Genomic DNA, 24,628 nt, shown 5'->3' on the forward strand with positions numbered 1-24,628 from the left:
GTCGCTTGTGAACTTTTTATAATGGCACTACTGCTTTCATTGGCATCAATCTGCTTTTCTGCAACCATCTTTGTTTTTTGTTTATAATTCCGTTCTTTTCTCTCGTATTCTCTGCGTACGCATGTTATTTTATTATCAACAGGTAGTTGATGAGTTGAATTTTCAACGTGCTTTTTCATTATAGTGACGTTGAATAAAAAATAGATCCATTGAGCTATGCTTATATTAGTGTAACATTTCGACCCTGTGAAAGCATCGTTAACTTTTTTGGATACAGGAGGTAATCATTGAGAATAACTGTTCTTCTGTTCCCTATAAACCTACGGTCATGTTATAGATCACTGATTTTCGCTATCTCGTTATTTAGACTTTCCACCCACTAATCATAACCAGTTATAAATGCCAAATGCAGACTTATTCAAGTGAAAGGCATGACTGACTCGTATGATGGTCGCATTTTTAGATGAATTTGCTTATATTTTATTTTACTTAGTTATCTACTAAAAAAAAAATACTTTTATTTAGTACGTATTTACATTTAATTTAGATTGTTTAGTTAAAAATATATTTTTAATATTTAGATTTATTGACACCATTTTTTTAACCACCTTAAAACCAACATTCTTTTTTATTAAAAAAATGTAGACAAATTTTATCTAGCCGATTAAAAAGTAAAAAAAAAAAACTATTTTAAGATTACTTTTTTTATAGGTGTTATGAAGAATCAAGATCAAATGGATTCAAAGTACAATGCAGGAAGTGAAGTAGGGGGTTTGGAATTGTGCATTGTGTGTGGTGACAGAGCCTCTGGCAGACACTATGGCGCTATTAGCTGTGAAGGTAATATTAGCAATTTGACTAGTCACTATAGTAGCCATTTTGTTTGTGAAGTGTAGCTATAATTTTTACCTACATTATCAAGTAAAAAAACCAAGTGCAGTATTATAAAACAGGTGTTTCATATTAGTTAAATTTTAAAGGGTTAAAATTATTTTATATTATTTTGTATTATAAATAAATTATAACTCAAAAGACTGAATCAATATAATCATTTATAACTCATGCAAATTGCTATTGTGTGCAGCCGTCATTTCATTGACATTGACCTAATCAACCAGCTAATTATGAGAAAAATCTGGAGCAGCTCGTCATAGGAAGTACCTCAAGCTTACAGAAGATCACAGCTAAATCGACACCAACTATTTATACTACGCCAACTCGAATTTTCGATAAGTTGGTTTTCTTAATGCAACTTGAATAAATGTGTTTTTTTTTTGTAATAATAAAAATTGTGAAATTGCAATGAATAAATTAACTATTAAAGATACCAAATTTGAAATAAATTTCTTAATTAATATAAGAGGTATCACGTTTTTCCCTTTTATAAGCCTCTATTGTAAAGTTCACTTTTAAGAGTTAGCTTAGTATAAATTGAAATGACACTGATGGTAAAAAGTGTTTTCCTGTGTTGAGTAATGTGGCCAGAGCTCCTGGAGAGGAATGGGGTAGAGTCGGCAACATGCTTGCAATGTTCCTAGTGTTGCAGGTCTCTATAGGCTACGATAATCTTATCTTCAGATGAGCCATACACATGTTTGCCAGCTTAGTGTAAAATAAAATGAATTGATGTAACTTTAATTAATAATTATAATAATTTAATTTTCATTGATTTAATTCTATATGTTTTTGTAATGAAATACTCTCATGTAAACTGTATGTGCCTATAATTGCAGTAACACTCAATTGTTTGTACCCTGTGTTGATGATTATAGTAAATTTGATAGCATTTATCTTGTGGGCGCATAAATAATGAATAAATAAATAATTTCCAGGCTGCAAAGGATTCTTTAAACGCTCAATTCGTAAGCGGCTGGGCTACACGTGTCGGGGCAACATGAACTGTGAAGTCACGAAACATCACCGGAACAGGTGTCAGGCCTGTCGCTTACAGAAGTGTCTCGCTTGCGGAATGAGAAGCGATTGTGAGTACTTCTTTATTTAAAAAACCATTATATCAGATTTATAACCATTTGAAAAGAATGTTTATTTTTACAAATAAGCCAAGTAAATGTTTATTCTTTCTCTTGTATTGGCTTCCAACGTTGTCAGAGTTGCTCAGATAATTGCCATTATCATGGAAGAAGGGAGAAGACAGAGTACATTATACAGGTAAACAAATTGTGTGACACTTCATTTAAGTAGTTTAATAAATTATACATCAAAGAAATATTATAAATTATACTAATGGGGCTGTGGAGCTGTTTTTTTTTTCATATTAACCAATTGTGAGAATTATATTGTAATGTAAATATTTAAATAATAGTGATTAAAAGAACTGGTGAAACAATAGCTTTAAATGTTCTCTTTTCAGGTGAGATTATAATTAATTAAATATTAAATAATGTTTGCGTGTGTGTGTGTTTGTAAAACTAGTTTATGTGCTAAAATAAAATCCTCTCTTTTTCAGAGCAACTGAATTATAGTTTTACTGTTCACAATAATCTCCAAGGATAGTTATAAATTAAGACATTATGTACATATCTATATATTATAATATGTGAAGCAAAAACTTTGTACCCCTCTTTACGAAAATTGTGTGGACAGATGAGTATGAAATTACACACTTATAGTTTATATAGAGGAGTCCAGAATGCTAACATTTTTTTAAATTACGCATAAAAAATACATTACATACACTACCATTATGTGTACCTTTTGTTTATTATGATAGACGTATAAGTCTTTGACAATAGAACTTTAAAAGAGCTCAAACTTATAAGTTGATCATGGTCGAACTTCGACCACTAGGCGATCACTGGTAATCGAATGCTTCATACTCATTTGTCACCAGTAAGATGGGAATTCTGTGTCAGGGTTCTGGTTCAGGAACAAACACAATCAAAAACAATTATCTACAAAACTTTATCATGTGTAAAAATGAAACCTACCAGCACATGTCAGTCCTTTCTGCGAACACGTTACCAACATGTATTAAAAATTTAAACATATAAATGGCGAAAATTTATTTTCCTCTTTTAGTTCAAATACTAAACGAGATAGCTAAGAGCTCTTTGCTTCATTATATTGTAGAACAAAAAGGTTGACTGATATTATATAACTTTTAAGACGCACTTACATATAATATATATAATAGTATATGCCTCACCAACTTGTTCTTTTGCTGAATAACCAGTAACTATTGCAAAAAAAATTCAATTTTTGCTGTGTGGGCTACGGCACCAAAGAATATAGCCACCCCCCTCTCTTCCCGTGGGTGTCGTAAGAGGCGACTAAGGAATAACACAGTTCCACTACCACCTTGAAACTTAAAAAGCCGACCGATGGCAGGATAACCATCCAACTGCCGGCTTTCAAATACACAGGCCGAGGACGGGCAGCAGCGTCTTTGGTGTGACAAAGCCAGCCCTGCGGTCACCAACCCGCCTGCCCAGCGTGGTGACTATGGGCAACACACATGAGTTCGCGCCATTATTAAACTGATGATGATGATGATGATAATGATGGTGGTGGTGGTGTTGGTTATGGTGGTGGTGGTGGTGGTTATGGTGGTGGTGGTGGTGGTTATGGTGGTGGTGGTGGTTATGGTGGTGGTGGTGATGTTGATGATGATGATGGTGATGATGACTGCAATAAACTGTTAGGTTTAAAATTTGCATACATAATTTTTAACGTTTTACAATGTTCATACACATTTATGCTTACTGCTCCTTTTGAATGAGTTGATGACACGGTAATAATAATTTTCTTTATTAAGATTGGTTTCATTAATCCTCGATCATTGAGAACTGGCCATGAGGAATTTGATGTGGTGCTGATGTAACATGACATAGATATTCTTGCAGTGAATGAGACGTGGCTTAAGCATGGAGAGAAGAAAACTGCTCCGTTTTTATCTTTGTACACCCCATTTGTATCAGCCATGTACCTCGCCCTCCAGGGCTGCGTGCCTGTGGTGGAGGAGTGGGACTTTATATAAAGCATGAAATAGCAATACGAGTACTGAAGCACCCTATTACAGATTCTGTAAAGCAAATGTGGTTAGCATGACTGTCCACTCTAAAAATATGCCTATCGGTACTGAATACCGGCCGCCCTGGCTTAGCGCTCTGATTTTTATAACTGCCTTGTGTGATATATAGATATATATATATCCTATTGGGCGATTTCAACATATATTGTTTCAACTTTCTAGGAAATAGTTTTTTAATACTTAAATTTTTTTTATCTAGCTTTTGTCTTCGTTAGCAGGTTGCTGAGCCAACACATTTTACTTCATCCAGTGACACCTTGTTCGATCTCATTTGCACCAACGTAAATGTTGGGTCCGGGTTGATTACGTATCAACACTAAGCGATCGTGCGCTGGTTGCATGTGAGCTAAATGTCCCGAAAACCTTTAAAGATATAGATCCAGTCCAGTTCAATGCTGTAATGGCGTCCATTGATTGGAACGCATTATTTGAATAGCAAATAACCTTACTTTTAATTTATTAGAAGTTTTTGATTACCTCCCTCCAAAAAGAAAATTTTGTCTTTGTAAAACACACAAGTTACCCATGTCGTCTAACTAGTCTTCGTCTAATGATAAAACGTCGTGATGAAGCCTATCGCAAAGCCCGCCCAAATAAGCACCCCGCCAAGGCGCCAACTTAAGTCGATTGTTGGTCGGGCCATTTAAATTGAAAAAGACACATATTTATAAAACTTATGTCAGCTCAAATGAACGGAATCCTACAACTATATGGAAACACATTAAAGAAAGCGTTAATTTCAAACGAACCAATGATACACATCCCACTAGTTTGTGCCATCCAGATGGGATGAATAGGCATTTTCTCAATGTACCAGGGGATTTCCTAGCCGAATCGCTTTTATACTTTTATGATAGAAAAAAATTTGGCACATCTACATTTAAATTTCAAATTGTGACCGAAAGAGATGTAATTAAGCTATATGAGAACTAAGATCCGATGCAACTAGAAATTGATGACATCTCGCTAGATATGTAGACTTTATCGTATCATCATATATCGGGAACATTAGCAACACTCATAAACTAGAGTATATCATTCTCAACCTTTCCGAATATGTGGTGTGATGCTGTGGTTCGTCATATTCAAAAAATACCTAACCCCTTAGAATTTAAAGATTTAAGGCCCTTAAGTCTTACCATGTAGGTACATCTAAGATACTACAAAGGTAACACATTGCAATCGGGATTCAGGAGGCACCACAGTACCGCTACGGCTCTTGTGAGCGTGCTGGATGATGTACTTCACGCCTGAAAGGTAACCATAATGGTATTACCCGATTTTTCTCGAGCCTTTGATGCCATTAACATCGGCTTACTTCTAGCAAAACTACGATTGGATTGGAGGAGACCGTTGTCCTATGGTTTGCAAGCTATTTACAAATAGACATCAAATCGTAGAAATTAGAAACGAGAAGGAAAATGTGATTTAGTCGCGGTGCAGCCTCCTTGATAGAGGAGTTCCTCAGGGATATATACTACGACCCATAATGTGTAATTAAATCTATACGAAACTGTAGGTATCACATATATGCTGACGATATACAAATCTACCTATCTTTCAAGCCACATGAGTTTGAAAAGTACAATTATACTTAATTAACAATCACTTAGAACGTTTTTTTGACTGGTCGAAATCTAATGCACTGGTTTTGAACCCAAATAAAACAAAATATATAGTTCTTGGTAGCCGTCACCAAGTGCAGTTAGTGAAGAGCAAAGCCCCTTCTCTCGAAATAAATGGTAGCAGAATAGAGGTTGTATGTGAAATACGGAACCTTGGACTATTATTAGACGAGTATATGCGATTAGAATCGCACGTGTCTAATAAAGTACGAACTAGGTTTTTAGACTTAAAGTTTTATATCACATCAGGGATTCTCTCAATGAAAAGCTGTGCATAGTACTATGTGAGACACTAATACTCTCTTAGTTTACTAAGAGACCAAAAAAGTTCATACAAAGGGTTCAAAACGCCAGTGAGCGCTACTGTTTCTACATACCGTGGCGAGATCATGTCACTTCATACCTGAATCGGGGCTCCATTTTAAAAATGGAGAACCGTAGGCGATTAAACTTTGCCACAATGTTATTTGGAGTCATTAAACTGTTAAACGCCAAAGTCACCTACCTATACTTGACAAGCACTTGCGAGGCCTGTGCGTCAACGATGTCTATAAGCGACAAAAAACCTGGACCACAACAAATTAAATAAAATAATAAAAAAAATATTTCTAGTATTTTAATTCAACATTCCTCAAACTAGAATATACCAGCAACATTTAAGTATAAAACACAAGTCTTTTTGAGCTACACGTACTAAGAAACATTAAAATAAAAACATGCATTCTTATTCCACGTAAATGATATGTCCAGAACGCCTAGTCTTCTATAGTTAACCACTAGCAACGTGACGGAAGAGGTATAGATGTTTTTTACGTGTTATATTTCTAATTTGATATTTGAATAAAACAAAAGGTAAAAAACATAAAACAATTATCAACTAACATAAATAAAAAATGAATAAAACTATCAAATCAACTAAAATCAATCAAATCGCCATAATAAATTAAATATCTCAAATCTGGCGCATACCTTGCTTGGCGCGCGTCACCATTAATCCGTTCACTACACGCCTAGGGACACGGTATCGAATACAAAACATCGATATTGTACTCATGAATAGTATCGAAAAAAAAAGTATCGTACTCATAAAAGTATCGATACTTTTAGGAATCGAGAAACACAAAAGTGCTCGATACCTAGACATATTGATCTTCGAATTCAAAAAAGAAAGTCGTCGCTTCAACTTATCGTACAAATTTCAGTCGGTAATACTCACTTAAAACTTTCGATACGATACTTGCCAAAAAGTACTCATTGAGTAAAATTGTCAAATGCAAAGTATCGGGTACAAAAGTATCGGTATCGAATGGTAATGTACTCGATACCACAGTGTCGATACTTTTTTCGTGTCCCTATACACGCCTTTGTCAAGGATAGACGACACCCTGGTGACGTCATAAGCGAATAACAAGAAAAATAGTGTAGTGCAACATGAGCGATGATGATCTACCTCAGAACATCGTCGCATTTTGAAAGGTGTCGATGATTTTAATAATATACAATTACAAATAAATAAATAAATCCATTTTTTTAATCTAAGGTTAAGAGCTAAGATTACGATTTTGTTTCTCATTCTCAAAATCATCGGGCAGCATCAACATCATTTCTAACCCCCACTCTCATATAAGCTTTTCTACTGTGCTTAAGTTAGCCTACGCTTGTGTGCGACAGACCCGCGGCTTTAGCGTCGTGAAATAGAATGACCTGAGTGCCTAGTGCGAGTTTCATTCACAGAAACGCGTTTATACGTGAAGATTATTTTGTATGGGAATTTCAACAGTGCAGCCAGACGATAAATAATAGTATACGATACAATCGATACAGAGTCATCTAGCGGCAAACGCGAGAACTAGGTTGAAATCCCGAATTTCCCATACAAATGAAGTTAAAATGTACGCCGTACCTATACCTAGTTAAAAGTTACGCCGAGACGGATTAAACAAAACTCGCACTAGGCACTCTGATCTATTACTCAGTACTGTTTTAGTACTATTTACTACCTAAGCGAAAAAAGTACTTCAAGCAGTTGATCCGATGAAGCAATAAATTAATATGATCGGTGCCAGCCTTAGTTAAAAAAAATATATATTTGCATGCGTTAAATATTAACGCTGGCACCGACCTCTAAATAAATAGTAGGCATATTTAGGTAAGTACTTTAGATTTTTTAAAATATTATCCGTTTATTACGCCCTTTTTAGATATTAATTATCTTATTACAATATCGGGGTCTCATTATATCGATATTTTGAAATATTAATTATCTAATAAGAAAAATCACAAATTTGAATCGGTGATTTTTTTTACACACACTTCAGCCTATCGCAGTCCACTGCTGGACATAGGCCTCCCCAAGTTCGCGCCACACATCCCGGTCTTCCGCAATCCTCATCCAGCCTACACCAGCAATCTTACGTAGATCGTCGGTCCAACGGGCCGGAGGACGTCCCACACTGCGTTTGCCAAGACGCGGTCTCCACTCTAGGACCCGTCTACTCCAACGGCCATCGGTCCTGCGACACAGATGACCAGCCCACTGCCACTTCAACTTGCTAATTCTGTGGGCTATGTCGGTTACTTTCGTTCTCTCGCGGATAGTCTCATTTCTAATCCTGTCTTTGAGAGAGACCCCAAGCATAGCCCGTTCCATTGCACGTTGTGCGACTTTAAACTTGTGGACCAGTCCCTTGGTCAGTGTCCACGTCTCGGCTCCGTATGTTAACACAGGCAGGACGCATTGCTCGAAAACTTTTGTCTTCAAGCATTGCGGAATCTTCGAAGTTCCGTCTGCTCTCGCCCTCAGGTCCGAGAAGAGGTTGAGAATTTTTATGGACAGCTGTACTCGTCGAGCGCACGCAAGCCTGCGACTTGGGACACCGAAGATCCACGGGCACCATTGTTGCGCCATTATTCGGAGTGTATCCCGGACTTCGAAGAGGATGAGATTGGTGCAGCGCTCGGGCAGCTTAAAAACGGAAGGGCCCCGGGGGATGACGGAGTTACCACTGAACTCCTTAAAGCCGCAGGGCGACCTGTCCTGAAAGCCTTGGCAAGACTATTTAACGCCGTCATCCACCGAGGTACCACGCCGGAGGCGTGGTCCAGGAGTGTGGTGGTGCTGTTCTTTAAGAGAGGCGATAAGTCTCTATTAAAGAATTACAGACCGATCTCACTTCTGAGCCACGTCTATAAGCTGTTTTCGAGGGTTGTTACGAATCATCTCGCCAGAAGACTCGACGAATTCCAACCACCAGAGCAGGCTGGGTTTCGAAATGGCTACAGCACCGTGGACCACATCCATACTGTTCGGCAGATTATCCAAAAGACGGAAGAATATAATCAACCGCTGTGTATGGCATTTGTGGACTACGAGAAAGCCTTCGACTCCGTCGAGACCTGGGCTGTCCTGGACTCTCTGCAGAGATGTCATATCGACTGGCGATATATCGAGGTACTAAAATCTATGTACGACGCGGCGACGATGACCGTTCATGTCAATGACCAAAGAACAAGACCTATTTCCCTCCGGCGCGGGGTAAGACAGGGGGATGTAATATCACCGAAACTGTTTACCACTGCGCTAGAGGATGTTTTTAAGACCTTGGATTGGGGGGAACGGGGCATCAACGTCAACGGTGAATTCATCTCTCACCTTCGTTTCGCCGACGATATTGTCATCTTTGCGGAGACGCTGGATGAGTTAGGTCAAATGCTGGCCGGCCTAAACGAGTCCTCCCGACGTGTCGGTCTCTGTATGAACTTGGATAAGACGAAAGTTATGTTTAACAACCAAGTCATACCGATACCGGTATCGGTCGATGGTACCCTTCTCGAAGTTGTTCAGGATTATATTTACCTAGGCCATACTATCCAACTAGGCCGCAACAACTTCGAGAAGGAGGCCGATAGGAGGATTCGGTTGGGCTGGGCGGCGTTTGGCAGACTCCGTCGAGTCTTCACTTCGAAGATTTTTTTTTAAATTACTTTTAATATATACATATATCGATTCGACAGCGTTCGTTACAGCGTGCGGCACAGCACGTCTCTAAGGAAGTTACAAAGCCGTAGGTCAGCTGCGCCCAATGATATAATAAATCTATGGATTGGGACCCATAAAAAAATCGTGATTACCGCTTTCTTAGCGATGTACCATTTAAGTTTTTCTTAAACCGATCTATAATCAGCGATTAACGAAAAAAAAAACCGCTTCTTGCTTTGTTGAGACTAAAATAATTTAAAAAAAAAAAATCGAACGTCGACTTTTTTTATCTTCAAAAAACAAACAAAAAGTTTTATTAAATAATAAATAATTTTACAACGGATACGAATATGGAAAAAGAAAAACATTGATTGTATTCTTACTCTTTATTCATTTCTAAACAGAATTATTTTATTACAAAAGTTACTATAAATATATATATATTTTTTTTTGTATAATGTCAATATAAATTTTTAATTACGGATTTTATAAGTAGCAATCTGTGGCTTGCATTGTGATCTGCGTTGTCTGGCACATATAAAATATTGCCAGTTTCGTAACATTCCGTTAAAAATCTGAAAATGTACAAGTAATGGTTTCTAAGTTTATTTTGGTTATTCAGATATTGCTCGATACATTTTTCTGTCTTATTTACAATTTCGATGACTCCAGACGACGCATGTTTAAGGCCACCTCGAGTTTTCTTGCTTATAAGACTCTTCGAATTTTCTTTACCAATCAAAAGTGCCAGACACATCTCACATTTTATCTGCCGTGATAATTTACGGGTAATAAAACGTGACATATACTCTTCTAGAACACTGTGTATTAATCTGTTTGACCAAAACAACCTAAATATCCAATGTATGTACGGCACTATTGAAAGCCATTAACCAAGACGAAGAAGAAGATCCAATCTATGAATCATACAGATCGCTGTCATCTTCGTGGATTTCTGCAAATTCGTTGGTTTGCGATAAGTGATTTACCGAAGTTATTGGATTTGTGCTGGAGCATGTTAATATGTTCATCTTTTAATTTGTTGCAGAAGTATACAGTGCCAAACACTTCACCTTCTCTTATCTCATCTCTTATAATTATTTCTAACCTTTTTTTTTTCATAATTTTATTTGTAGGAAATCTGTAAAATAAAGGTAGTTTTAAAAAATTATGTATTTTGCCAGGTAAAAAGTAACTACGTTTTTATTCAATCGTTAAAATGAAAATTGTTATCGGTTTTAGCTTAGTAACACATCACTATTCAATGTTTATAAACAAATAAGTCAAGGTTCGATGTATATAAATTATGACTTTACAGCCTCAAACCCAATGCAAATCAGTAGCATAATCTTTCACTGTCTTCGAAAATGTTATTTTGTAACCAAACACTACATATTAACCAACAAAATTAGAAAAAATTGTTACCAAACTGAAAAGTGAATGAATAATATATAGGTATATATATAATCTCATGTCACGATGTTTGTCCAGGCTAATCTTCGAAACTTCTTTACCGACTTTAATTCAATTTTGCACTGACTTTGACTAGGTATCTAACATATAATCTTGGTCGATAAATATACAAAGAATTATTCAAATTAAAACAGTATACCGGATGATTTTGAAAGCGTTTTGGAAACGTAAATTTTGAATTATTTATCAATAACAGAACCTATATATAACGTTAATTTAATAATATATGTATTTTTTTTTTCATCAAAGTCGATATTCATATCGTTTACAGATAAAAAGTGAGAACCAGTAGTAGCGCTACACGGTAGGTACATTCTAAAAATAGAAATACTATACGTTTTAATAGCGAGTCACAAAATCGTATTAGCCAATAAAAACAAAGCTACCGAGTTGCGCCGGAGTCGACCAATGACGGCGTTGCTCACTTGTCCTTGTAATCGTCGGCGTCCCGCGTCCCTGGCTTTCAGTCGGTCAGTAATACCATAGCGGTACATGCGTAAACAAGGTCAAGGACGTTTAAATTATTATTCGCCGGAGTTTGAAGATGTTCTTGAGTACTTCGAGCGCGATCCCTGGCGGAGGACAAGGATGGCAGCAAGAGAATTCGATGTTAGCCAAAACTTCGTATGGAAGATATTACGTACACAAGGATTACACCCGTATCATTTTCGTAAGGCTCACGTAATAAACAACGCACCGGAAAGAATCGCCTTTTGCCAGTGGTTGTTAAATAATACAAACGACAACATACTTTGGACGGACGAGTCACTGTTTACTCGAGTGGGACTATACAATGTGCACAATGAGCATTACTGGGCTCTAATTAACCCCCACTTGATACGAGAAAACTATCACCAGGTTTGTTTCAGTGTGAACGTGTAGGCCGGTATTATTAACGACCAACTAATAGGGCCTATTTTTATTGAAGGTCATCTAACCGGCAATTCGTACTTAGAGATGTTAAGGAGAGTAATATCTGAGTTAGTAAACGATGTACCTGGACAGTGAGTTTAGTGATAGGTGGATAGGTCGAGGAGGGCCTGTGTCTTGGCCACCTGGAAGTCCTGACTTAACGCCCCTGGATTTTTTCTTGTGATCGGAAATAAAAAGTTATACACGTCAGTCAATATGAAAGCTGTGATGATTTACGCATTGCGATAGTGGACGCTTTTGATAAAGTGAAAAGTGATCAAGACACATTAAGAAAATTAAAAGACAATTGTATTAAACGCGTACGTTTGTGTATTGAACGCAGCGGACTCCATTTTGAGCAGTTGCTTCGATACAGAGAAGTGTAAATAGTGTAAATAAACTGTTAATAGGTATGTAAGTTAATTATTCTGTAGAAAACTCCGATTTTTTAAATACGCCTGAAGTTTATACCTACAGTCCGTTTATAAATTGATTTGTTGTGAAAAGAACAATCGTGGTTAATAATCGAAAAGAAGTTTAAATAAAATAGGTATTTCTGACGGTCCTAAGCCCGTGTAAAGTATGAAGGACAAACGAGTCTATCTACGTAAGTACTCGCTAGCTCGCGCCTATAGGTATACTTTTATCAACCGAAACGCGCACGGACGTGTTTCATTCATATAAAATAATGAATGAATGATCAGTGCCTTACTACTTTCCAAGTCGATCGAATAAAAATGAATATTAAAATTGAAACTTTTTTTTAGTCAACATTACAATTGATTTATCCATTTTTATATGTACTATAGATGATTCCAAAGTAAAATATTTCGTTTCCAAAACGGTTATAAAATCACCGTGTATATACAGAATAGACCAGTAAATGTATGAACATGCATAAAGAAACAAAATAGATGGGGGCCTGTTTCTAAAGTCATTGATAAAGTTTGAGACAAACAACAAAGACAGCGTGAGTTTGAATGTAAAAAAAAAATTAAAAAAAACTTTTACCAGAGTTTTTTAGCAGAGTCCCAAAACCTTTTTAAATCATTCTATTGATATTTGACCAAAAACAACCATTATTTGAATGACAAAAAAAGGGTCACTAACTAATTCCCAATTTCTAAGTCACCTGGTGTCTACGTAAATTTACCTGTTTCTTAATGCTATCGATTTAATAAACAATGAAAGGGTCAAATATTACTCAAGTAGGATTCAAAGAATTTGAGTCGTGATTTTACAAATTAAAATTGTATTTGTTTTCAATAAATTAGTTATAATTAAAGGGATGCTAACAACTTTTCAGCATGTAGATTCTGCAAAGAAGAAACTGCTAAATATTCTGCTGATTTCAAACATTACCTTGTAACAAAAACTCTCTTAACTATCTATGTATCTTAATTGAGCAATCTTTGACATTTATCGATTCTGTAATTTAATTACAAACGTTCTGGTGTAATACCTGATAAGTTAATTACCTGATAGCGATCGTTACTTATAGTATAGATATATCCGTCAACCCGCAGTGGAGCAGCGTGGTGAAAGATGGTGGAGAAAAAGGCCTATGCCAAGCAGTGGAATGTTACAGGTTTAGTGCTTAACTTTAATTTTGATTTATAGTAAATATACTCGTATGTTATGCTATATTTTACTAAATGCATAATTAATTATTTAAGTATAAGAGCGTTAGGCGAGCAGTAATTCTTGCACTGTCCCGACAGCGGTTCAACACGAGCGGAAGCCGATCGTGGACAAGTCAAAGGGCGATGAGCGCCAGTCTTCCGCCTACTCCAACCTCCTGGGGCAGGGCTCCCAGGTGAGACGATACCACCTCCATTTTCACACTTTAACATATGCAACAGATTATCACACAAAGAGGGTGCCCACTCTCCAACTCTTGCACTTTGACAAGGACATTTTTGCAGTTAAATAAGACACATCATCAGCATCATCATCAGTTCAGCCTAATACAGTCCACTGCTGGAGCTGGAGCTAAATAACACTGGTTTCAAGTGTTATGTTCCTCTGGTGAGTACGCTAGCCAGAGCTGATGCAGCGTTGCAGGTAGAGCCGATAACGCGCTAGAAATGCTCCTGGTGTTGGTGTATGTACATGTGTACATAGGTTTGTTGGCCACCATTGTAATGAAAAAATAAAAACGAGATAACTTTACACAACACGACTGAAGTAAAACTCCTTTATCCCTTATTGCCCCTACACTAATACACGATACGTAACTCTCTCTCTCTCTCTCTATCTATCTATCTTCACTAACTTATATCTCCCTCTCCATTGCCCTTTGCCTCGCCCGATCTCACTTTTCATAACGCTCTCACCAGCTTACTCACCAAGTAACGTGCGTAAAAGTTTTACTTCAAAAATAATATAATGTGTTACAGTTAAATACCAAAGATGAAGCGAACGACGCGTTTGGCGCCGTCACACCCGCTACACCAGCGTTCAACTTAGCGCTGGCTGCAGCTGTGGCCTTAAATAAAGGTAGTTCTGGTGAGTAAAATTTACTATCATATGGTACGACCTGACCTGACTGACGTTACCCTATCTTGCAAACTGCCAAACGTATGATTTTTGACGGATTCTTAATCACAAAAAAAAAATATTAAAATAATAAAAATCAAAATTATTTTCATTTTCTGCAATATTTAAATTTTCTGCTCATATTTTTTTTTCGTAAGAATTTTCTACGGAGTATTAAATATAATGTGTGTGTGTGTGTGTGTGTGTGCGTGCGTGCGTGCGTGCGTGCGTGCGTGCGTCCGTCCGTGCGCGCGTGCGTGTGCGAGCGTAAAGAAGTTTGACTTTAAAAACGCAGTTTTGTGCTTTATTATTTATTGTTTTCCGTATATCCTTGCTCATTAATTAATTCTTATTTATAATTCTAAGTGAACGATTCTCTACAGTGGCTCCGTACCTCGCAGCGGGTAACCCCGGCGATGTAGAAGGTGCAAGACGACAGCAGATCATCATACAGGCGCAGCTGGCGAAAAACTTGTTCAAGATGGGACAGTTTGGTGAGTTAAATATTTGATTAGCTGTATGTGTACTACGCGATTTCAGCCGCTTTAATTTAAGGATAATATAAGTAACATAGCCTTTCTCGGTAAATGGACTATTTAACACAAAAATAATTTTTCAATTTGAACCAGTAGTTTCTTAGATTGCCGCGTTTAAATAAACAAACTCTTCGATGTGTGAATGTCGACATTCAAATGACAATAGCTCTCTCTCTCTGCTAGTCTCTGACACTCAAAGAACATATTTATAATGAAGATCTTCTTCAATATGGAAAAAGAGGCCTTTGTCCAGCATTGATATTACGTTCTGAATCAATAAATCTGCATATTTTGACTCCTACGTATCTAGATTATTATCGCCTGCATTGATTTTGATGTTGTTGTGTTCATATTACATTAAAGGCCTGTTTCACGAGTCGTGGATAATGCTGTTTGACGGATGACAGTATCCATCAGTAAAAAGTTTTTGATTCATTATTCTTTTTCAGTTGAAATTCTGCTATATTTATTAGATACTTCTATACTCATATAATAATCTTAAAGCTACGCATCTACAAATATTAACTGAGGACAAACAGGTCCTGGTCTATTCTAACTGCCTCTGTCACACTTTGTTGGCATCGTCATCCGTTAAATAACGTTATCACTAACTGGTGACAGACCGTGAGTGTAGGTTTATTAACGGCACGGCTAGAAGGAACAATTTTTTTTCCTCAACTTTTTTATGAAGGAACTTCATCCGTAGATTAGAGTCTATATTTCTTTACAACCTATCCTAGCTGTTTACTTATTAAAGGTAGAGAGCATCCATAAAGATAGAACATTGCTTATGTTAGTTATGATACGTAATATTATCAAAGAAAATTAAAAATAAAATTGGTCCCAAATATGAGACCAGTGGTACACCCAGGGTAAAATATGATAATCTTGTACTAGTATATATTTTACTTGGTAGTTATTAACAAGTGCAGATATCGAGAGAAATGGGGAAATATTTATGAAATACTAGAGTATGCCTGATATCGTGAAAAATATTTAACTTGGTAAAGTAAGCACGTCTTAGTTGTCAGTAGTGTTCATATTATAAATAAAAAAACGTCTCCCGCTCAAGCCCTTTTATTAAGATTAACGCTTGTGTCAAAACATAGAATACACAAGCACAAACTCCAGATCATGACAAATATCGGATAGAACCAGAAACAACCATAATCCAGTGCTGTAATAATAAAGACTTTATTCCGAACTTCTACATAAATAACATATTTATATTTTTGTTAGGTATATTCATATCTGTACATGTATTTTATATCGCTGTGCCTCACAGCATTGTTCGCTGTCTGCGGCCACTGTCAGTCAAAGGGACCTGAGGTCAATTTTAGATCATCTTCCCATCTTCTCATTTTACGACCTCGGGTCTTGAACACTTGGGTTTCACCACCCATAGCACTAATATATCGTCAGTATATTGTTATGTGACGCAGGTGCAATAAACGAATACCTGCAATCAGCGTATAACAATGCAGACCTGCAGTCCACGGCCTCCGCCCCGCCCGCGGCCTCTACCCCCGCCGTTCCAGGCGACGATGGTAAGTGCTATTATTTGCTTCATGTTTTTTTTATATACAACTAGGTCTTCAAACAAGCGCCTGCAACACCAGAAGCATCGCAAGCGCGCTGCCGACCCTACCCCCATTACCCGAGGAGCTCAGATCACCTTACTCATCACTGAAACGCAACACTGCTTAAATGCAGTATTATTTAGCTGTGACCTTCTGTAAGGTCGAGGTACTTCTCCAGTCGGGCTTCTCCAGATTTCGAGCAGGATATTTCCTACTTTGCCCAACCTCAGTTAAATCTTCCGGATGTTTTGAAAAGCCAATCCTAGATTGGATTACGCTCTTTTAACCAGGATTACCATCCTCGGCAGATCCAGATCCAAGCTCGCTATCGATGGGGGGCATCACGCAGTTTGCGAAGTACCATTCAATAAAGACTATGGACGCTTAGACGGATTCTTATCATTCTTCCCAGGCATCTCAATCGACGTTTTTAGGGCTAAGAATAATAGTATTGGTTGATTATGCAGAAGTACGTGGCTAGAGTAGCTTGTATATTAAAGACAAAGTAAAATTTAAAAAAAAAGTGATCTTTCACACACCACACGACTGAAGTAAAACTTCTTTATTTGCCCTTGCCCTACAGTGATATATGAAACATAACTCTCTCTTAATCTTTATCTCCCTCTTAACTTCCGTTCGCCGCGCCCGATCACACTTTTCGTAGCGCTTTCGTCACGCGTTCACTAGCTTACTTCACAAGTTAAGCGTGAGGAAAGAAGTTTTGCTTCAAGCACCTCCCTCCTGTTTGCGAACGTATTGTATAGAAATGGCCCATTATAGATCAGCGGTTTTCCACAGACGGTGCTTGTGACGTGCTGAGTACTCCGGAAAGCGTTCAGCTACCGCTGAGTGTGCCCGCCTGCCCGAACCCTGCGCTGCGCTTACACGCCACCTGCGAGAGCGCCTCGCGCCTGCTCGCCGCGCTGGCGCGCTGGGCGCTCGCGGTGCCACACTTCGCCGCCATGCCGTACGTACACACACACATACACACACACGCGCCACCTGCGAGAGCGCCTCGCGCCTGCTCGCCGCGCTGGCGCGCTGGGCGCTCGCGGTGCCACACTTCGCCGCCATGCCGTACGTACACACACACATACACACACACGCGCCACCTGCGAGAGCGCCTCGCGCCTGCTCGCCGCGCTGGCGCGCTGGGCGCTCGCGGTGCCACACTTCGCCGCCATGCCGTACGTACACACACACATACACACACACGCGCCACCTGCGAGAGCGCCTCGCGCCTGCTCGCCGCGCTGGCGCGCTGGGCGCTCGCGGTGCCACACTTCGCCGCCATGCCGTACGTACACACACACATACACACACACGCGCCACCTGCGAGAGCGCCTCGCGCCTGCTCGCCGCGCTGGCGCGCTGGGCGCTCGCGGTGCCACACTTCGCCGCCATGCCGTACGTACACACACACATACACACACACGCGCCACCTGCGAGAGCGCCTCGCGCCTGCTCGCCGCGCTGGCGCGCTGGGCGCTCGCGGTGCCACACTTCGCCGCCATGCCGTACGTACACACACACATACACACACACGCGCCACCTGCGAGAGCGCCTCGCGCCTGCTCGCCGCGCTGGCGCGCTGGGCGCTCGCGGTGCCACACTTCGCCGCCATGCCGTACGTACACACACACATACACACACACGCGCCACCTGCGAGAGCGCCTCGCGCCTGCTCGCCGCGCTGGCGCGCTGGGCGCTCGCGGTGCCACACTTCGCCGCCATGCCGTACGTACACACACACATACACACACACGCGCCACCTGCGAGAGCGCCTCGCGCCTGCTCGCCGCGCTGGCGCGCTGGGCGCTCGCGGTGCCACACTTCGCCGCCATGCCGTACGTACACACACACATACACACACACGCGCCACCTGCGAGAGCGCCTCGCGCCTGCTCGCCGCGCTGGCGCGCTGGGCGCTCGCGGTGCCACACTTCGCCGCCATGCCGTACGTACACACACACATACACACACACGCGCCACCTGCGAGAGCGCCTCGCGCCTGCTCGCCGCGCTGGCGCGCTGGGCGCTCGCGGTGCCACACTTCGCCGCCATGCCGTACGTACACACACACATACACACACACGCGCCACCTGCGAGAGCGCCTCGCGCCTGCTCGCCGCGCTGGCGCGCTGGGCGCTCGCGGTGCCACACTTCGCCGCCATGCCGTACGTACACACACACATACACACACACGCGCCACCTGCGAGAGCGCCTCGCGCCTGCTCGCCGCGCTGGCGCGCTGGGCGCTCGCGGTGCCACACTTCGCCGCCATGCCGTACGTACACACACACATACACACACACACACACACGCCACCTGCGAGAGCGCCTCGCCGCGCTGGCGCGCTGGGCGCTCGCGGTGCCACACTTCGCCGCCATGCCGTACGTACACACACACATACACACACACACACACGCCACCTGCGAGAGCGCCTCGCGCCTGCTCGCCGCGCTGGCGCGCTGGGCGCTCGCGGTGCCACACTTCGCCGCCATGCCGTACGTACACACACACATACACACACACACACACACGCCACCTGCGAGAGCGCCTCGCCGCGCTGGCGCGCTGGGCGCTCGCGGTGCCACACTTCGCCGCCATGCCGTACGTACACACACACATACACACACACACACACGCCACCTGCGAGAGCGCCTCGCGCCTGCTCGCCGCGCTGGCGCGCTGGGCGCTCGCGGTGCCACACTTCGCCGCCATGCCGTACGTACACACACACATACACACACACGCGCCACCTGCGAGAGCGCCTCGCGCCTGCTCGCCGCGCTGGCGCGCTGGGCGCTCGCGGTGCCACACTTCGCCGCCATGCCGTACGTACACACACACATACACACACACGCGCCACCTGCGAGAGCGCCTCGCGCCTGCTCGCCGCGCTGGCGCGCTGGGCGCTCGCGGTGCCACACTTCGCCGCCATGCCGTACGTACACACACACATACACACACACGCGCCACCTGCGAGAGCGCCTCGCGCCTGCTCGCCGCGCTGGCGCGCTGGGCGCTCGCGGTGCCACACTTCGCCGCCATGCCGTACGTACACACACACATACACACACACGCGCCACCTGCGAGAGCGCCTCGCGCCTGCTCGCCGCGCTGGCGCGCTGGGCGCTCGCGGTGCCACACTTCGCCGCCATGCCGTACGTACACACACACATACACACACACGCGCCACCTGCGAGAGCGCCTCGCGCCTGCTCGCCGCGCTGGCGCGCTGGGCGCTCGCGGTGCCACACTTCGCCGCCATGCCGTACGTACACACACACATACACACACACGCGCCACCTGCGAGAGCGCCTCGCGCCTGCTCGCCGCGCTGGCGCGCTGGGCGCTCGCGGTGCCACACTTCGCCGCCATGCCGTACGTACACACACACATACACACACACACACACACGCCACCTGCGAGAGCGCCTCGCCGCGCTGGCGCGCTGGGCGCTCGCGGTGCCACACTTCGCCGCCATGCCGTACGTACACACACACATACACACACACACACACGCCACCTGCGAGAGCGCCTCGCGCCTGCTCGCCGCGCTGGCGCGCTGGGCGCTCGCGGTGCCACACTTCGCCGCCATGCCGTACGTACACACACACATACACACACACACACACGCCACCTGCGAGAGCGCCTCGCCGCGCTGGCGCGCTGGGCGCTCGCGGTGCCACACTTCGCCGCCATGCCGTACGTACACACACACATACACACACACGCGCCACCTGCGAGAGCGCCTCGCGCCTGCTCGCCGCGCTGGCGCGCTGGGCGCTCGCGGTGCCACACTTCGCCGCCATGCCGTACGTACACACACACATACACACACACGCGCCACCTGCGAGAGCGCCTCGCGCCTGCTCGCCGCGCTGGCGCGCTGGGCGCTCGCGGTGCCACACTTCGCCGCCATGCCGTACGTACACACACACATACACACACACGCGCCACCTGCGAGAGCGCCTCGCGCCTGCTCGCCGCGCTGGCGCGCTGGGCGCTCGCGGTGCCACACTTCGCCGCCATGCCGTACGTACACACACACATACACACACACGCGCCACCTGCGAGAGCGCCTCGCGCCTGCTCGCCGCGCTGGCGCGCTGGGCGCTCGCGGTGCCACACTTCGCCGCCATGCCGTACGTACACACACACATACACACACACGCGCCACCTGCGAGAGCGCCTCGCGCCTGCTCGCCGCGCTGGCGCGCTGGGCGCTCGCGGTGCCACACTTCGCCGCCATGCCGTACGTACACACACACATACACACACACGCGCCACCTGCGAGAGCGCCTCGCGCCTGCTCGCCGCGCTGGCGCGCTGGGCGCTCGCGGTGCCACACTTCGCCGCCATGCCGTACGTACACACACACATACACACACACGCGCCACCTGCGAGAGCGCCTCGCGCCTGCTCGCCGCGCTGGCGCGCTGGGCGCTCGCGGTGCCACACTTCGCCGCCATGCCGTACGTACACACACACATACACACACACGCGCCACCTGCGAGAGCGCCTCGCGCCTGCTCGCCGCGCTGGCGCGCTGGGCGCTCGCGGTGCCACACTTCGCCGCCATGCCGTACGTACACACACACATACACACACACGCGCCACCTGCGAGAGCGCCTCGCGCCTGCTCGCCGCGCTGGCGCGTTGGGCGCTCGCGGTGCCACACTTCGCCGCCATGCCGTACGTACACACACACATACACACACACACACACGCCACCTGCGAGAGCGCCTCGCGCCTATTCGCCTCGTTGGTGCGCTGGGCGCTCGCGGTGCCACACTTCGCCGCCATGCCGTACGTATACACACACACACACACGCGCGCGCGTGCGCTCGCACACACACAGAAGCCACCTGCGAGAGTGTCATACTTATGTTATATATTATATTTATTTTTTTATGTTATATACAGGTTTGAGATCCAGACGGGGCTGCTCCGCAAGTGCTGGCCGGAGTTGTTCGTGCTGGGGCTCGCTCGCTGGGCGGCGCCCATGGGGCTGAACATCATGCTGCCCATGCTGACGACGAACCTGCGGGCAGAACTGCGGGAGCGCTCGGAGCGACCCGCGCCCCGCCCGCCCCCGCCCTCCACCGAGGTACTAGCACACTGCACCGGAGCTGCGGGAGCACTGTATTGTTATTCTCTTTTATTATAATATGAACTGACTTTATTTTTCGAGCTATTCTCAGTGAGCCTTTTCATTTGAGACCGCGAATAGCCGAGAATAGCCGTCCGATGGCGGGATAACCATCCAACTGCTGGCTTTCAAATACACAGGCCGAAGACGGGCAGCAGCGTCTTCGGTGCGACAAAGCCAGCCCTGCGGTCACTGACCCGCCTGCCCAGCGTGGTGACTATGGGCAAAACACACTAGTTTACGCCATTTATGGCAAGAACTTGTAATAATGATGATGATTGTATGAGTGCATTACAAATAACTAGTCCTTCATGTTGATTTGAATGGCATCATACAGCTAGTATACCATGTATTGTCATCCAAACTAAACACATTCAGCCTGTAACACCCCACTGTTGGGACAACACGTCTACAAAATTCCTGCTCAATCGGTTAAAGATATATGCTTCAAAATTGAGTTGCAAGATGCACCTTTAAAAACATACATACTTACATACACACGTGTCAGTTAAATAAAAGCCTTTACTAAAAATAAATTGAATTCCAGATCACAATAGAAGACTACTCAGACGAACGCATCACGGAAGTGTTAGACCTAATGGGTCGTCTGCAGAAGTTTATAGCGTACATGGAACAACTGCAGGTTTCAGACCGCGAACACGCGCATCTACGTGCTCTGTGTCTCTTCTCCTCGGGTTAGTTGAATTCATAACTATTTATTAATCTTTAATATTAGTAATGGCATTGTCGATGAGGTAGGGCAAGCAGGATATATCTTGATCAAAATCTACAGCAGCCCGACTGAGAAAGTATCTGGACCTTACAGGAGATCACAGCTAAATAATACTGCTCTCAAACAGTATTTTGTGGTGCTGTGGTGAGTAAGGAGGACCCAAAACTCGCAATTGGATTCAAGCCCAAGGACGAGTAACATACATGTCTCGTTTCGTTGTAAATAAAATATTTCAGTATTTATAAAAGTAATATTCTGCATCTAATCTGTAATATAGATACGTAATAGTGACTTAAGTAATAAAATAGTAATATATAATAAGTAATAGTGCTTAAAAATCGAAAAAGAAAGCATTCGTAAACCACGACATTTTTATCATAAATTGCAAGTGGAGAAGTGTCTTTGTAAAAGAGATCTTACTAAAATCTTCTTAAAATCGCCCAGAACTTATACAAAAAAAGTTTTTACGTATCCTCAACTACCATATTCATTCCCCAAGGTGCTCTTATAAATTATTAGATAGGTACAGCATGATATCTTTTAACGATAGACGTTCGACAGCTGATGCACTTACCTCTAGAAATATTTGCAAGGGTGAAATAAACGCACCATGACTTCTTGCAGAACTGTATTTTCGAGCTCCAGCTAAACCAACTCTGTCTAAAAACCTTTTCAATATAGAATTAACTAGAACAAGTATTAAGGTCAACGTGCACCACTTTCACACAGAATGTGTGTTCTACACAATAATTTATTTAATGAAATAGATGTTTTCATGCTCTCGGCATCTTTTTAAAACCACTTTGGTGTTTCCATATTAGCTCTAGACTATTAATAGTACTAACTAATCATCTTTACTGTCCTTGCTGTTAAGTCCTTATGTACTTAGTGAGACATAAAGGGGACAATTTGTTTCTATTTTTCTGTTCTGCTACGCTGTTATTCTTGTAATTGTTTCTGTACCGTTCTCCAAATAAATAAAATAAAACTCCTGGGAAGGGAAGGGTAGGGTTGGCAACGCGATTGCGATGCTTCTGATGTTGCAGGCGTCCATCAGCTACGGTATCTGCTTACCATCAGGCAGAACTGTGTGCTTGCTTGCTACCTTTAAAGTATAAAAATAAATCCTACCTTTAATATTTTCAGATGGTGCACCAGAATTCCTAATCCAAAAACTCGAAGAGCTACAGTCTAAAGTGATGCGTTCTCTGAAAACAACTTGCCAACTCAACGAAGATAGACTCGAGAAAATAATGCTGAAGCTGCCCAATCTGCGTAACTTTACTGGGAGCTTTCTCGAAGATGTGTTCTTTGTCGGTTTCCTTGGCGACATATGTATGGATGACGCTATACCGTATTTACTTTCTGGTGAACGTTAATATATCCTTAATGTTAAGCTAAAATAAGGCTTACATGCTATGGTCTAATAAATGACTAATTATTTGGAATAGGAAAAAAAATTTCACATAAATAATCAAAAACTATTTATGTTCCTGTTAAGGACGAAAATGAGGCCTTATTAATACTAAATATTGGTAGAAAATGTTTCTAGTATTTTTATGAATACAACGGCAATATATTAAACAATGAAACTTAGTCGAATTGTTTTCTCTGATGTAATCAGAAATCTATATTTAGCCTTAATGATTTGTAATTACTATATTTTATGTTCATTAATTTCTTGATAAATGTATTATCTTGTAAAAAAAATAATATTATGGGCCTGTCGCACAGTTGTGGATAAAATTTATCCTGTAAATAAGTTACGATTTAAGTTTAACTGCAGGAGGTAGTATAATAAAGTAACGTTGCAACATTTAGGTTCATTTTCAATGGTGAAACAGAATAATCTAATCAAAAACTATTATATGTTGTATATTATCCGTCAAATAGCAATATCCAAAACCGGTTTAACAGACCCTAAGTGTCACACATGTCCAGCAGGGCTATTCTGTAAGAAAATTTACGTGTCTCGACATCGGAATCCGCGGTAAGATATCAAATTCGTATTCATTAAAACTCGACAGTCCCGTAGCGCCACAC

General features: G+C 42.8%; 1 protein-coding gene across 1 annotated transcript; it reads left to right on the top strand.

Moving 5' to 3' along the window:
- LOC123666470 (orphan steroid hormone receptor 2-like) lies at positions 1 to 24,405 on the top strand. The gene is made up of 11 exons (XM_045600561.1): positions 1 to 280; positions 712 to 840; positions 1,833 to 1,982; positions 13,762 to 13,856; positions 14,440 to 14,548; positions 14,962 to 15,072; positions 16,557 to 16,661; positions 17,493 to 17,661; positions 21,627 to 21,810; positions 22,400 to 22,547; positions 23,732 to 24,405. Exons 2-11 carry the CDS (start codon positions 717 to 719, stop codon positions 23,962 to 23,964), a joined length of 1,428 nt encoding a protein of 475 aa, XP_045456517.1. The 5' UTR covers positions 1 to 280; positions 712 to 716; the 3' UTR covers positions 23,965 to 24,405.
- Positions 24,406 to 24,628: the final 223 nt, after the last annotated feature.

The sequence above is a fragment of the Melitaea cinxia genome, chromosome 26 (genome assembly GCF_905220565.1).
Source record: "Melitaea cinxia chromosome 26, ilMelCinx1.1, whole genome shotgun sequence".
In the NCBI taxonomy this organism is placed as follows: Eukaryota; Metazoa; Arthropoda; class Insecta; order Lepidoptera; family Nymphalidae; genus Melitaea; species Melitaea cinxia.

Coding starts and splice junctions, on each gene's coding strand:
- LOC123666470 (XM_045600561.1), top strand. CDS start 717: ATGAAGAATCAAGATCAAATGGATTCAAAGTACAATGCAGGAAGTGAA. Junction 17,662..21,626: donor CCACACTTCGCCGCCATGCC/GTACGTACACAC, acceptor TGTTATATACAG/GTTTGAGATCCAGACGGGGC. Junction 22,548..23,731: donor TCTGTGTCTCTTCTCCTCGG/GTTAGTTGAATT, acceptor TAATATTTTCAG/ATGGTGCACCAGAATTCCTA.